The sequence below is a fragment of the Staurois parvus genome, unplaced genomic scaffold (genome assembly GCF_062004578.1).
Source record: "Staurois parvus isolate SC_StPar_1 unplaced genomic scaffold, SC_StPar_1.0 ptg000487l, whole genome shotgun sequence".
NCBI classification, from domain to species: Eukaryota; Metazoa; Chordata; class Amphibia; order Anura; family Ranidae; genus Staurois; species Staurois parvus.
In genome coordinates this window covers 1,797,939-1,811,054 of record NW_028318283.1, presented here as the reverse complement: position 1 = coordinate 1,811,054, position 13,116 = coordinate 1,797,939, and the positions used below count along the sequence as shown (strand labels likewise).

General features: G+C 46.3%; 1 protein-coding gene across 1 annotated transcript; it reads left to right on the top strand.

Annotated features, from left to right (window-relative positions):
* Nucleotides 1-1,614: 1,614 nt before the first annotated feature.
* LOC149452242 (E3 ubiquitin/ISG15 ligase TRIM25-like) lies at nucleotides 1,615-6,059 on the top strand. The gene has a single exon (XM_089689627.1). The coding sequence runs from the start codon at nucleotides 1,858-1,860 to the stop codon at nucleotides 3,436-3,438; it is 1,581 nt and encodes a 526-aa protein (XP_089545753.1). The 5' UTR covers nucleotides 1,615-1,857; the 3' UTR covers nucleotides 3,439-6,059.
* The last annotated feature ends 7,057 nt before the right edge of the window (nucleotides 6,060-13,116 follow it).

Sequence of the window (13,116 nt, the reverse complement as noted above, 5' to 3'; positions counted from 1 at the left end):
TGTTGATGTGATGTGACTGTTATGCCATTCTCACCAGTACCACCAGTAAAAGTGCATCAATTCTGTTCACGTGTGGACATTCCTTCCTTGAGGTTTTAAGGTAAATGGCCAGGAATGTTGTGTGGAGGCCTATGGCATGGGGGGTGTACAATATGGCAGAGGGGTTGGCTTCAGCAGGAGGGACGGAATTCCAGAAAGGACAGGAGTGGGGCAACATAAGCTAATTGCAAAGCCCCTCTTACATGCTAACTGCTGATCTCTCAGTGCTGCTTCCCCGAACTTTCATTCTTCACAAGTTAGAGTTATGCTAAACAGAATCCTTATTCCCCAAATATAATCTGTACACATCTACTACTTACTGGCCCTGTAATCTATTTTTCATTAAATCATTTCTAACAGTTTTTCTACCTTCTTGTAAGCTCCTCCATGTGCTCCAGTCCTCTCCTTTTCCCTCTCACTTGTTTGTTTGGAATACGCAGTGCACGTACGTTGCGGTCATGTGCAGTGCTGCCTGCAGACTATAAACCCCATGGTCCATCTGAAAGTGAGCAAGAGAGGGTGGCTATGTTCCCACATACAGTGGGACCGTCCCTGTAACAGGAAGCTGGATGGCAGCAGCAAACAAAAAATGGAATTTGGAGGTTTAGAGAAGACTGAGCAGAAGAAGGCACTTTTCCAATGAAGAATACACATTTAAATAGAGGGAAAAGGGAGGGGGGTGGAGGAGAGAGAAGCAGGGGAGCGCCTTGTCATCCTAGGCTGAGGGGCTGTGTGTTTCTATTGATGCACACAGTGTAAGGAGACACAACTCCAGTCCCTGCATACAAGCGTGACTCCGCAGGATTCTACAAGAGGAAGGAGCCACTCTGAAACAGGAAACCTGGGGAAGCGGCCATGGCTCCAGCTTTAACTGGAACATATGCAAAGTTTAAAAGACAAAAAAACTGCATTCTCCATAATTGACTAAAGTATAAGTAAAGGCATTTTTTTTAAGTTTTGGATGGCGTGGAGGGGGATTAGAACCCCTGTCAGTTTTTTTTTTTGCTGTCTGTGTTCCCTTATGGAGATTCACCCTCTCTTTTTGTCCTGTTTACCATTGAGCCATGGTTCACACTGATGCGGTGCAGCACATCACATGGGATTCACATGGGAACCGAACCACCTGTGCAAATCACATGCGATTTGTGTGCAGTGCAATTTGAGCCATCCATTCAAATCACACAGAATCCACACCAATGCACATCCATGTACAGTATATATCAGGGGCGGACTGACCACTTGAAAACTCAGGCACTGCCCAAGGGCCCGGGGTCAGTAGGGGGCCCCATGATATGCCCCTGGTACCTTTTTCATAGGCTTTTTTGAGTTTGGGCAAGGATACAGGGGCTCCATGATCCGCTATTGCCCGGGGGCCCCAGGAGTTGTCAGTCGGTCCGGACTTGAAGTGGTTAAAACAGCTGCTAAATCGCTCACAAAACCTGAGCGAACGCGGAGCGTTTACTATCGCATTCACCTACAAATCTGCAAGTCATCTCCTGTTTCTCCACAAGATGTCTCACTCAGCTGGCAACAGCCTGATTTTTAACACAGTTGACAGTCTGGTGTTCCGCTCAGAGAGAGACGGAGAAAGAAAAATAGGTACGGCTCTGTCTTCCTTTCTGTGGCTTGCAACTGCGGAGGAAAACAAGGCTGTGTTTTTTTTTTTTTTTATTAGTATTTCAAAACGGGTTTCATCTGAAACGGAAACGTAGACAAACCTCGTCTCCCCGTGCTGCGTTGAGCAAATGTAGCACGTGGAACTGAATTTTGTGGAAGATCAAAAGACACTTCCTGATTTTTTTTTTCTTTTTCCCGATAATGGAACCTGTGGACTTTAAAGAGGAGCTGAACTGTTCCATCTGTCTGAACGTTTACACAGATCCCGTAACGCTGAGATGTGGACACAACTTCTGCCGGGTCTGTATAAGCCATGAGCTGGATATGCAGGAAGGGTCTGGGGGTTACACCTGCCCCAGATGCAGAAAAAGGTTTCACGAGAGGCCCGTGCAGCAGGAGAACAGAGATCTGGGCTCCACCGATGACTGTTTTATCACCCCGCCACCCCAGTATCTGGTCCCTGACATCTTCTGTACTTACTGCATTCATTCCCCGGTTCCTGCTGTCAAATCCTGTCTGCTTTGTGAAGCTTTTCTGTGTGATGACCATCTGAAAGTCCACAGCAAGTCGCTGGAGCACGTCCTGTCTGATCCCAACATGTCTCTGGAGAACAGAAAGTGCTCCATCCACCGGAAGATCCTGGAGTATTACTGCTCTAAAGATGCCGTCTGCGTCTGCGTGTCTTGCATTGCCTTTGGAGAACACAGAGGACACATGGTGGAACCTCTGAACGTGGCCTTTGAGAAGAAGACGGAGAAGTTGAGATACTTCCTGGAGAAGCTCACCTCCAAGAAAAAGAGGGCCGAAAAGAAGGTCAGGAACCTGCAAAAGCGCAGGATGGAAGTGCAGGAAAAGGCCTCCAGTGTGACAAAGAGAGTCTCGGTCCTTTTCAGGGACGTTCGGGAACAGTTGGACCTCCTGGAAAAGAGGGTCCTCAACGAGATCTCAAGCTGGGAAGAGCACGTTTCGCTGTCGGTTTCTGATCTGATCCAGCAACTGGAAGTAAAGAAGGATGAGCTGTCCAGAAAGATGCACCACATTGAAGAGCTGTGTAACATGACCGATCCAGTCACCGTCCTACAGGGAAGAGAAATTTGGAGGGAAGACCTTTGTGATCCTCAAGATGGAGATGACGAAGCCAGAGAGCGAGACTATAAAAGGATCTACGAGTCTGACGATCTGGATGAGGGTCTGATCTCAGTGACTTTACATGCGGGTTTAGCCGACATAATGACTGGCATAAAGAGAGGGATCTACGTCTCGGAGTCTTTGGATATATTGCTCGATCTGAATACTGCCGGCAATTATGTGACTATATCGGGGGATCTAAAAACGGTCTCCTGGTCAGAGATTAACCAGTATCGCCCCGAGACGCCGGAGAGGTTCCAGTATTGCCAAGTCATAAGCAGCAGGAGCTTCACCTCTGGGCGACATTACTGGGAGGTGGAGACCAATGAGTCGGGGGACTGGATGATTGGGGTGTGTTACCCCAGTATTGACCGGAAGGGGGTGCAGTCCTATATCGGAAACAATCCCAAATCCTGGGGTTTGTGCAAATTCAATAATGAGTATTCGGTGATACATTGCAGTGAGGTCAGTCAGATACCGTATTGTATTTCCTGCCAGAGTTTCAGAATTTATTTAGATTACGAGGCTGGGCAGTTGTCCTTCTATGAAGTTCGGGGTTCGATCAGACACTTGCACACCTTCTCCGCCACCTTCTCTGAGCCCCTTCATGCTGTGTTTTATGTTTGGGGTGAGTGGGTGAGAATCAGGAGCTGAGAAGAACAAGAAGGTCCGTACATGTTAGACTCCCTGTAAATTGTTCAAAATTATTTTCTTTTTAGTTTTAGATGGAGTGGGGGAGGGGTATTGCTGTCTTTGTCCTTGCTGGGGAAGATCCAACCCCTCTATTTGCCACCACTATTGCCACCAAGACGGGAAGTGGTGGCAAATCCAAAATTCTAAAGTTGTCACCAGAATCAGGAACTGATGTGCAAGTATGGGTGCCGCTCAGCCTCCAAAGGATCCTAGTACGTGGAAGTCTCAGCCTGGGCTCTGACGAAGCCACGTCCCCGAAGCGTTACGCTCCACCCCTCAGGGGCTTATTCATGATTAGGCTCTGAGGGGCAGGGCGAAACACGTTGGGGGTGGTGCTTGGTCTGAGCCCACCACATACTCTGTTACAGTTGATTTGCAGCGATGTGCGGCTTGAGGACATTTTTCTCCATTACACCAAATGGAGGTGAGAGTAAGGCCTCATGGGCATGGACATTTAATAGCTTAAATGTCCTCAAGCGCAAAATCCACGGAAAGCCGCACAGCCACCAATATACGTGGATGACTGTACAAGTATAAGTGCCGATCGTTTCTGTGTCCACAATCACTGAGGCACTTGCATCCGGCGTATTTCTCCAAACGCAGAAGTGGCATGTTTGGGGAAATGGGCTGTCTGTGCATGCATGGGTTAAAGCTGATGTGGAAGCTGATCGGCATCGACTCAAGTACAGCCATTCACTTGTATTGACGGCTGAGCCTGGCAATTGCCACTTCTGGGCATGGGAAAACGTTCGATATTTTACGCTCGAGGACTTTTAGGGCTTGTCCACGTAAGTGGCAAGGGGGCAGTAAAAGCACGAGGTCGGGCCACGGTTTTACTGCTCCCCAGATGGCCTACCAGGGCAAAGCAGTGCAGCTGCTGCAAAAGTTAAATGGCACATTGCATTCAGCAGGTGGTTCCACTGCTGAATACGACCCATTAAAGTGAATAGGGCCACACTGCAACCACGTCTGTGCCTGCGCCTTGGGCAGTGGTTCACCATTTTGAGGGTTTAAACAGGTGAGGAGGCGACGTATCGCCTGTCAAATGTCCTTTGAAAAGCGATCCACCACGTATTGCTCTTCAGAGGAGCAGCTATGTCTGCCATATGTGTGAACAAGCCCTTATAGTACAACTGAAAGAAAAACTTTTTTTTTTTTTTTTAGTTTAATGGAGAGGAATTAGAACCCCTGTCAGGTTTTTATTGCTGTCTGTAACCCCACCCCTTCCCCATTAGTCACCCTCTCTATTTGTCCTGTTTAACCACTTGCCCTCCAGAGGATCTACCCCCCTTCCTGTGCAGACCATTTTTTTCCGATGCAGCGATGCGTTAATTTAACTGACAATTACGCCTCCATGCAACGCTGCACCCAAATGAAATTTGTGACCTTTTTTTCCCATGAATAGAGCTTTCTTTCGGTAGTATTTGATCGCCTGTACGTTTTTTATTTTTTTGTGTCTTAAACTTTTTTTTGCGTTAGAAAAAAAGACCGACAATTTTGAAAAAAATATATATATATTTTAGACTTTTTGCTATTAAAGATGTCCAGTAAAAAAAATGAAAAAATCTAATTTCGTCATAAAATTAGGCCAAAACATATTCTGCGCCGCGTCTTTGCTAGAAAAAATCCCAATACGTGTAACTTAATGGTTTACATGAAAGTTATAGCGTTTACAAATGGCGGTATAGATAATGGATTTTTATTTATTTATTTTTTATACTAGTAATGGTGGCGATCAGTGACTTATAGCGGGACTGTGGGAGGCATTCTGACACTGGGGGGAGGAACTGACTGTCACTGACATCCCCAGTGACACCAATACAGTGATCAGTACTAATAAAAAGTACTGACACTGTAGTAATGGCGCTGGGCAGGAAGGGGTTAACATGACGGGCGATCAAAGGGTTAACTGTGTGCTGGTTTACATAATGTGCTGTGTGTATTTTACTTGGGAAACATGCTGCTGTGTATTTCTGTGTTGTGCAGAGAAGTACACAACAGCACATCCTTGCTGGCAGGAGAGAGACCTGTGCTGTTTCCACACAGGTCTCTCCCTTGTCAATGTTCCTCAGCAATCGCTGGGTGCCGGCGGGGAACCTACAGCCGGGACCCGGTGATTGTCATCTGTGGCCGCCAATGGCGGCACGGGTAGGGCCCCCTACCTGGAAATGCAAATCACGTATATACACGTGATTTTTGCGCAGCCCTGCTGCCCTGTAGCAGTAGTTCTACTATGGGGAGGCGGGGAAGCGGTTAAGCTCTGTGGGGCGGAGCGAAACACTCTTGGTCTGAGCCCGCCACATACTCCTTTACAGTGTATTTGTGGCGATGTGCAGAGGCGTCCCTAGGGTTGGTGTCACCCGGTGTGGTAACACTTGGTAACACCCCCTCCGATGATCCCCGCAGAATGGATCGGATCTGCAGATAGGGGAGCATAATGGATTGGACTCCGATCCATTATGCTCAATCCGCAGATCTGAACCATCCTGCGGGGATCGTCGGCTTTCTTTACAACTTACCATTTCTTGGGTCCGGTGTCACCCCGTATAGGTTGCATGCAGACGATCCTGCGGGGTGACACCGGTGTATCGGCAAGATGTGTCTCCCATGTACCTATGTCCCCCTGAAGCAACTGCGCATGTCCTGGTTTCAGGCACGATCGATCGATGATAGCAGTAGTTCTATCATCAATTGATCGTGCTGAAACCGGGACATGCGCAGTTGCTTCAGGGGGACATAGCTACATGGGAGACACATCTTGCCAATACACCGGTGTCACCCCGCAGGATCGTCTGCATGCAACCTATACGGGGTGACACCGGACCGGCTCCAAGAAAAGGTAAGTTGTAAAGAAAGCCGACGATCCCCGGTCGATCGTCGGCTTGCTTTACAACTTACCTTTTTGTGGAGCGGGTCCGGTGTCATCGTGTTTGGTCGGTGTCACCCAGTGCGGACCGCACCCCCCTCACCTGCCTCGGGATGCCACTGGCGATGTGCAAACATTTAATGGAATGTTGCATTCAGCAGGTGGTACCACTGCTGAACACGACCCATTAAAGTGAATGGGGCCACGCTGCAACCGCGCTAGGTGCAGTGATTCACCATTTTGGGGGTTTAAACAGGTGGCGAGGAGGCGACATATCGCCTGTCAAATATCCTTTGAAAAACGATCCACCGCGTATTGCTCCTCAAAGCAGCAGCTATGTCTGCCATACGTGTGAACAAGCCCTTAGGCCCCTTTCACACGGGCGTTCGTATGTCCGTTTTTCACCTGTTTATGGATGAAAAACGGACACCCATGTATTTCTATGGACTTGCGGGTGTAAACGGATGATCATCTGTTTACATCCGTTAATGTCCGTATCCGTTAACATCCGTTTTTTTGAACGGAAGAAAATCCTATTTTTCTTTCGAAAAAAAAAATGGAACAGATAAAAAATGGATGTAAATGGATGAAAAACGGATGAAAGATGGATGTAAAATGGATGTAAATGGATGAAAAACGGATGAAAGATGGATGTAAAATGGATGTAAATGGAAGAAAAACGGATGAAAGATGGATGTAAAATGGATGCAAATGGACGAAAAATGGATGAAAACGGATGAAAGATGGATGTGAAATGGATGTAAAACATGTAAATGGATGAAAAAACTGATGTAAACTGATGAAAAAAACAGATGTAAACGGATATAAAAAAGGATGAAAAATGGATAATGTCCGCATCTGTTAACATCCGTTTTTTTGAATGGAAGAAAATCCTATTTTTCTTTCGGAAAAAAAAAACGGAACGGATAAAAAAATGGATGTAAATGGATGAAAAACAGATGAAAGATGGATGTAAAATGATGAAAAAAACAGATGTAAAATGGATAAAAAAAAGGATGAAAAATGGATAATGTTCGTATCTGTTAACATCCGTTTTTTTGAACGGAAGAAAATCCTATTTTTCTTTCAGAAAAAAAAAAAGGAACGGATAAAAAAATGGATGTAAATGGACGAAAAACGGATGAAAGATGGATGTAAAATGGATGTAAATGGATGAAAAATGGAGGAAAAAATTGATGTAAACTGATGAAAAAAACAGATGTAAAATGGATAAAAAAACTGATATAAACTGATATAAACTGATGGAAAAAATGGATGTAAATGGATAAAAAAAGGATGAGAAATGGATGAAAAAACTGATGTAAACTGATGAAAAAACAGATGTAAACGGATAAAAAAAGGATGAAAAATGAATTTAAAAACTGATTTAAATTGATGAAAAAACGGATGTAAACTGATGAAAAAAAACGGATGTAAACTGATCCGTTTTTGCGTGGAAAAAACACGATTGAACTGATGAAAAAAAACAGAACACCCGTGTGAAAGGGGCCTTATAGTACAACTAAAAGGAAAAGTTGTTTTTTTTTTTTGTAATTCAAAGGAGAGGAGTTAGAACCCCTGTCAGGTTTTTATTGCTGGCTGTGCTCCCTATTAGTCACCCTCTCTGTTTCAAATCCCAGATTTGAGTTGTCACCAGAACAAGAACAGAGGGGCAATCTTCCAATGGGGACAACCGTGGAGGGATTTCCTTTTACTTTGGTTTTGGTAAAGGAAGTGATGGGAAATGTCCCTAATGGGGCACAAATGGCCAAAAAAACTCTCAAAAAACAGACGGGTTGTCACCCTCCCTTAAGGCCCATTCATACTGGTGCATTGTAAAACGCGATGTGCGTCTTTTGAAAACGCACACTGCTTTTGTAGCGTGATTTTATTGCACTGTATTAAAATTAAATATGCGTTTTAGATGCGTTTGCAACCCTGGTCACCTCGGAAAAAAATTACACGTGACTCAAAAAAAATGGACTTGAAAAATTTCCTGGTGCATTTTCAGTGCGTTTTTTCAAACGGCACCATAGATGCAGCAATCAGGACATTTGTAAACAGCAATAGAGAGATGTGATCAGATAGTATTGAAAGGAAACTGTTTTTCAGCTTTTGTTGTGCTGGAAAAATATTAAGCGTCCGTGTGCTTGAGACCTAAATCATCCAATGGGGACTCCCGAATTCCCCTCACTTGGGGTTCCTTTCATTTATTCTCATGGACAGGAAGTGAAGAGAAATCTCCACAGAGAAAAAAAAATATATAAAATAGAAAGGTTGTAACCCCGCCCTAGTCTATGGAAAACTTGAAAATAAAAACAATTTTGGCTCTGCGCACACTTTTGCGGGGAATGAATATTCTTTCAGATCATTTTCAGACAGACATACAACATAGTTTAGCTTGTCGATAATAATCCTACAGATGTGTGTTAATGTTTTAAAATTCTGTGTATGATTTGTTACTAGATGTGTATATGGGGGGGCGGGGGGAGGGGGGGCGACCATATTTGTTTGTTACATATGCAGGCACTGCTTCCTGAAATGCTACACTGTGGTTGTGCTTCACTGCTTCTTCTTACAATGCACCATGTCTAGGAATCAGCCGACGGATTAAAAACAATGCACTCCCTGTGTGGCTGAAATAATGACTGAGTAATTGCACTGAGCCACTGAGGGCGCCCTCTAATGGCTGATCTTCAAATACATTTAATACAATAAAGAAATTATACAAGAACACTTTTGTGAGATTGTGAGTCTTCTCAAAAATAACTGTGAGGGCTCATTTACACTTGCTTTGACTTTAACACACATTAAAGCGCCGACCACTTCAACATACTTTTTGGTATGTTTTTGATGCTTTTTTGATGTATTGATTTTCGATTTGCTTTAAAGGGGCCTAGCAGTACCCCCACTCAGCAGATCCCCAACATATTAGTACCCTCGTTCCACAGATCTCAGTAGTACCCCAGCTCTACTGATGCCTCACTCAGTAGTAACCCCCAACTTTTCTGATCCTCCACTCAGTAGTAACCCCCAGCTCTGCTGATCCCCCACTCAGTATTAACCCCCAGCTCTGCTGATCCCCTACTCAGTAGTAACCCCCAGCTCTGCTAATCCCACACTCAGTAATATTCCCCAGCTCTGCTAATCCCCCACTCAGTAGTACCCCCCAGCTTTGCTGATCCTCCACTCAGTAGTAACCCCCAGCTCTGCTGATCCCCCACTCAGTAGTAACCCCCAGCTCTGCTGATCCCCCACTCAGTAGTAACCCCCAGCTCTGCTGATCCCCCACTCAGTAGTAACCCCCAGCTCTGCTGATCCCCCACTCAGTAGTACCCCCAGCTCTGCTGATCCCCCACTCAGTAGTAAGCCCCCAGCTCTGCTGATCCCCTACTCAGTATTAACCCCCAGCTCTGCTGATTCCACATTCAGTAGTACTCCCAGCTGTGCTGATCCCCCACTCAGTAGTACCCCCAGCTCTGCTGATCCCCCACTCAGTAGTACCCCCAGCTCTGTTGATCCCTCACTCAGTAGTAACCCCCAGCTCTGCTGATCCCCCACTCAGTAATATTCCCCAGCTCTGCTGATCCCCCACTCAGTAGTAACCCCCAGCTCTGCTGATCCCCCACTCAGTAATATTCCCCAGCTCTGCTGGTCCTCCACTCAATAGTAACCCCCAGCTCTGTTGATCCCTCACTCAGTAGTAACCCCCAGCTCTGCTGATCCCCCACTCAGTAGTAACCCCCAGCTCTGCTGATCCCCCCACTCAGTAACCCCCAGCTCTGCTGATTCCCCACTCAGTAGTAACCCCCAGCTCTGCTGATCCCCCACTCAGTAGTACCCCCAGCTCTGCTGATCCCCCACTCAGTAGTAAGCCCCCAGCTCTGCTGATCCCCTACTCAGTATTAACCCCCAGCTCTGCTGATTCTACATTCAGTAGTACTCCCAGCTGTGCTGATCCCCCACTCAGTAGTACCCCCAGCTCTGCTGATCCCCCACTCAGTAGTACCCCCAGCTCCGTTGATCCCTCACTCAGTAGTAACCCCCAGCTCTGCTGATCCCCCACTCAGTAATATTCCCCAGCTCTGCTGATCCCCCACTCAGTAGTAACCCCCAGCTCTGCTTATCCCCCACTCAGTAATATTCCCCAGCTCTGCTGATCCTCCACTCAATAGTAACCCCCAGCTCTGTTGATCCCTCACTCAGTAGTAACCCCCAGCTCTGCTGATCCCCCACTCAGTAGTAACCCCCAGCTCTGCTGATCCCCCCACTCAGAGGTACCCCCAGCTCTGCTGATCCCGTTCTCAGTAGCACCTCTCAGCTCTGCTGATCTTCTGGTTTGCTGATCCTTGTCTCTCTCTGGTTCTCCGCTCACCTCCCGCTATATTGCTCCCATGCTGTGCACCACACGTGACATTGCTAGTTTCTCCTGCTTCGGTCCCCCAGCGCTGCTGATCCTCTGCTGCTCAGCCCTCTCTCTCTGGTCCTTGCTCACCTTCCACTATAGCATTCCCATGTTGCACACCATGTATGCCCTCTGCTAGTTGCTCTGCTCTAGTCAGGACCCCACTTACCTTCCTGCTGCTCCACGCTGCACAACAGATGTGACATTTGCACCAGACATTCCCAGAATACCCACCAATGAACCGGAAGTGACTGCTCACAATGTCTTTTCCGTTCGCCTGTTGGTTTCCCAGTGCATCCTGGGATATCTCATACCTCCAATACCTACAAAACAATGTGAAGCTAATGTTAAATAAATGCCCCTCAAAAGCTGCAGGTGCCGTTAGTGATTGTTGTCATGGAGTTCTATGGAGGCTTTGCAGACGCTTTGAAGCACGAAGAAAGCGACATGGGGTGTAAGCAAAGACAACGTGTGAACAGGACTGTAAGTTTACCATTTTATTTAGTGACAGGCTTTGATTGGCATTCAGATTGTGTCCAATGCCACATTTTGAAGCAAGTGTAAATGAGCCCTTAGGGAAACGCTGATGGTGTGCGCTGACCGAAACCACTCTATACATTCCCTTTGGGGACCACTCTATACATTCCCTTTGGGGACCACTCTATACATTCCCTTTGGGGACCACTCTATACATTCCCTTTAGTGACCCCTCTATACATTCCCTTTAAGAACCACTCTATACATTCCCCTTAGTGCCCACTCTATACATTCCCTTTGGGGACCACTCTATACATTCCCTTTAAGAACCACTCTATACATTCCCTTTAAGAACCACTCTATACATTCCCTTTGGGAACCACTCTATACATTCCCTTTGGGGACCACTCTATACATTCCCTTTGGGAACCACTCTATACATTCCCTTTGGGGACCACTCTATACATTCCCTTTGGGGACCACTCTATACATTCCCTTTGGGAACCACTCTATACATTCCCTTTGGGGACCACTCTATACATTCCCTTTGGGAACCACTCTATACATTCCCTTTGGAAATCACTCTATACATTTTCTTTGGGGACCCCTCTATACATTTTCTTCGGGGACCACTCTATACATTCCTTTTAGGGACCACTCTATACATTCCCTTTGGAAATCACTCTATACATTCCTTTTGGGGACCCTCTATACATTCCCTTTAAGAACCACTCTATACATTCCCTTTGGGGACCCTCTATACATTCCCTTTGGGGACTCTCTATACATTCCCTTTGGGAACCACTCTATACATTCCCTTTAAGAACCACTCTATACATTCCCTTTGGGGACCCTCTATACATTCCCTTTGGGGACCACTCTATACATTCCCTTTAAGAACCACTCTATACATTCCCTTTGTGGACCACTCTATACATTCCCTTTAGGGACCACTCTATACATTCCCTTTGGAAATCACTCTATACATTTTCTTGGGGGACCACTCTATACATTCCCTTTAGGGACCACTCTATACATTCCCTTTAGGGACCACTCTATACATTCCCTTTAGGGACCACTCTATACATTCCCTTTGGAAATCACTCTATACATTCCCTTTGGGGACCACTCTATACATTCCTTTTGGGGACCACTCTATACATTCCCTTTAGGGACCACTCTCTACATTCCCTTTGGGGACCACTCTATACATTCCCTTTGGGGACCACTCTATACATTCCCTTTGGGAACTTCAAATATTTGGTTTTGGGTGGAATTTGTAGGTTAAATTAAATCTAATGAAAGCATTTGTGCATTTCCTGCGACAATCATTCATTCCAATAGGTTCCCTACATGTGACAAATGCACCAAAAGCAGCTCCTGCGCCATTGTTGAGTTTTTACCACGCTCCTTTAGCATGTTTGTCACGCACAAAAACACGCGGTTACTGGCCGCAAAGTGCAATGCGTGTTTTCTCATGCATTCCATGAACACGCGGAAATGCGTTCTCCTGCGCACGTTGATGGAGCACAGATGCTAACGGAGCCTAAAGGTGCTCTAGAGGAAAGAATGACGTCGTCTGCACTCGGTTACAAAGAGAACTATGTGATGATTTTCTGCTCTGATCTCACTGACTACAATGGGAAGGCCGAGGGCTGTGTGATATCTGAGCCCGTATCTGGTTGTGCTGATGTCATCGGTCTGCTGCAGGCAGAAGGAAGCATTTCCTCAGTCTCCCCCCCCCCCCCCCGGGGCTTCAAAGCTCTATTATAGTATCATGTATCTCTGTGTCTCCAGCAGGGTCACTCCACCTACAGCTGATCTTTCGGTTATGAGTGGAGGTCGGTGAGTCGGGTCATCCTCCATCTTGCTCTCAGACTTCGTTGCTCAA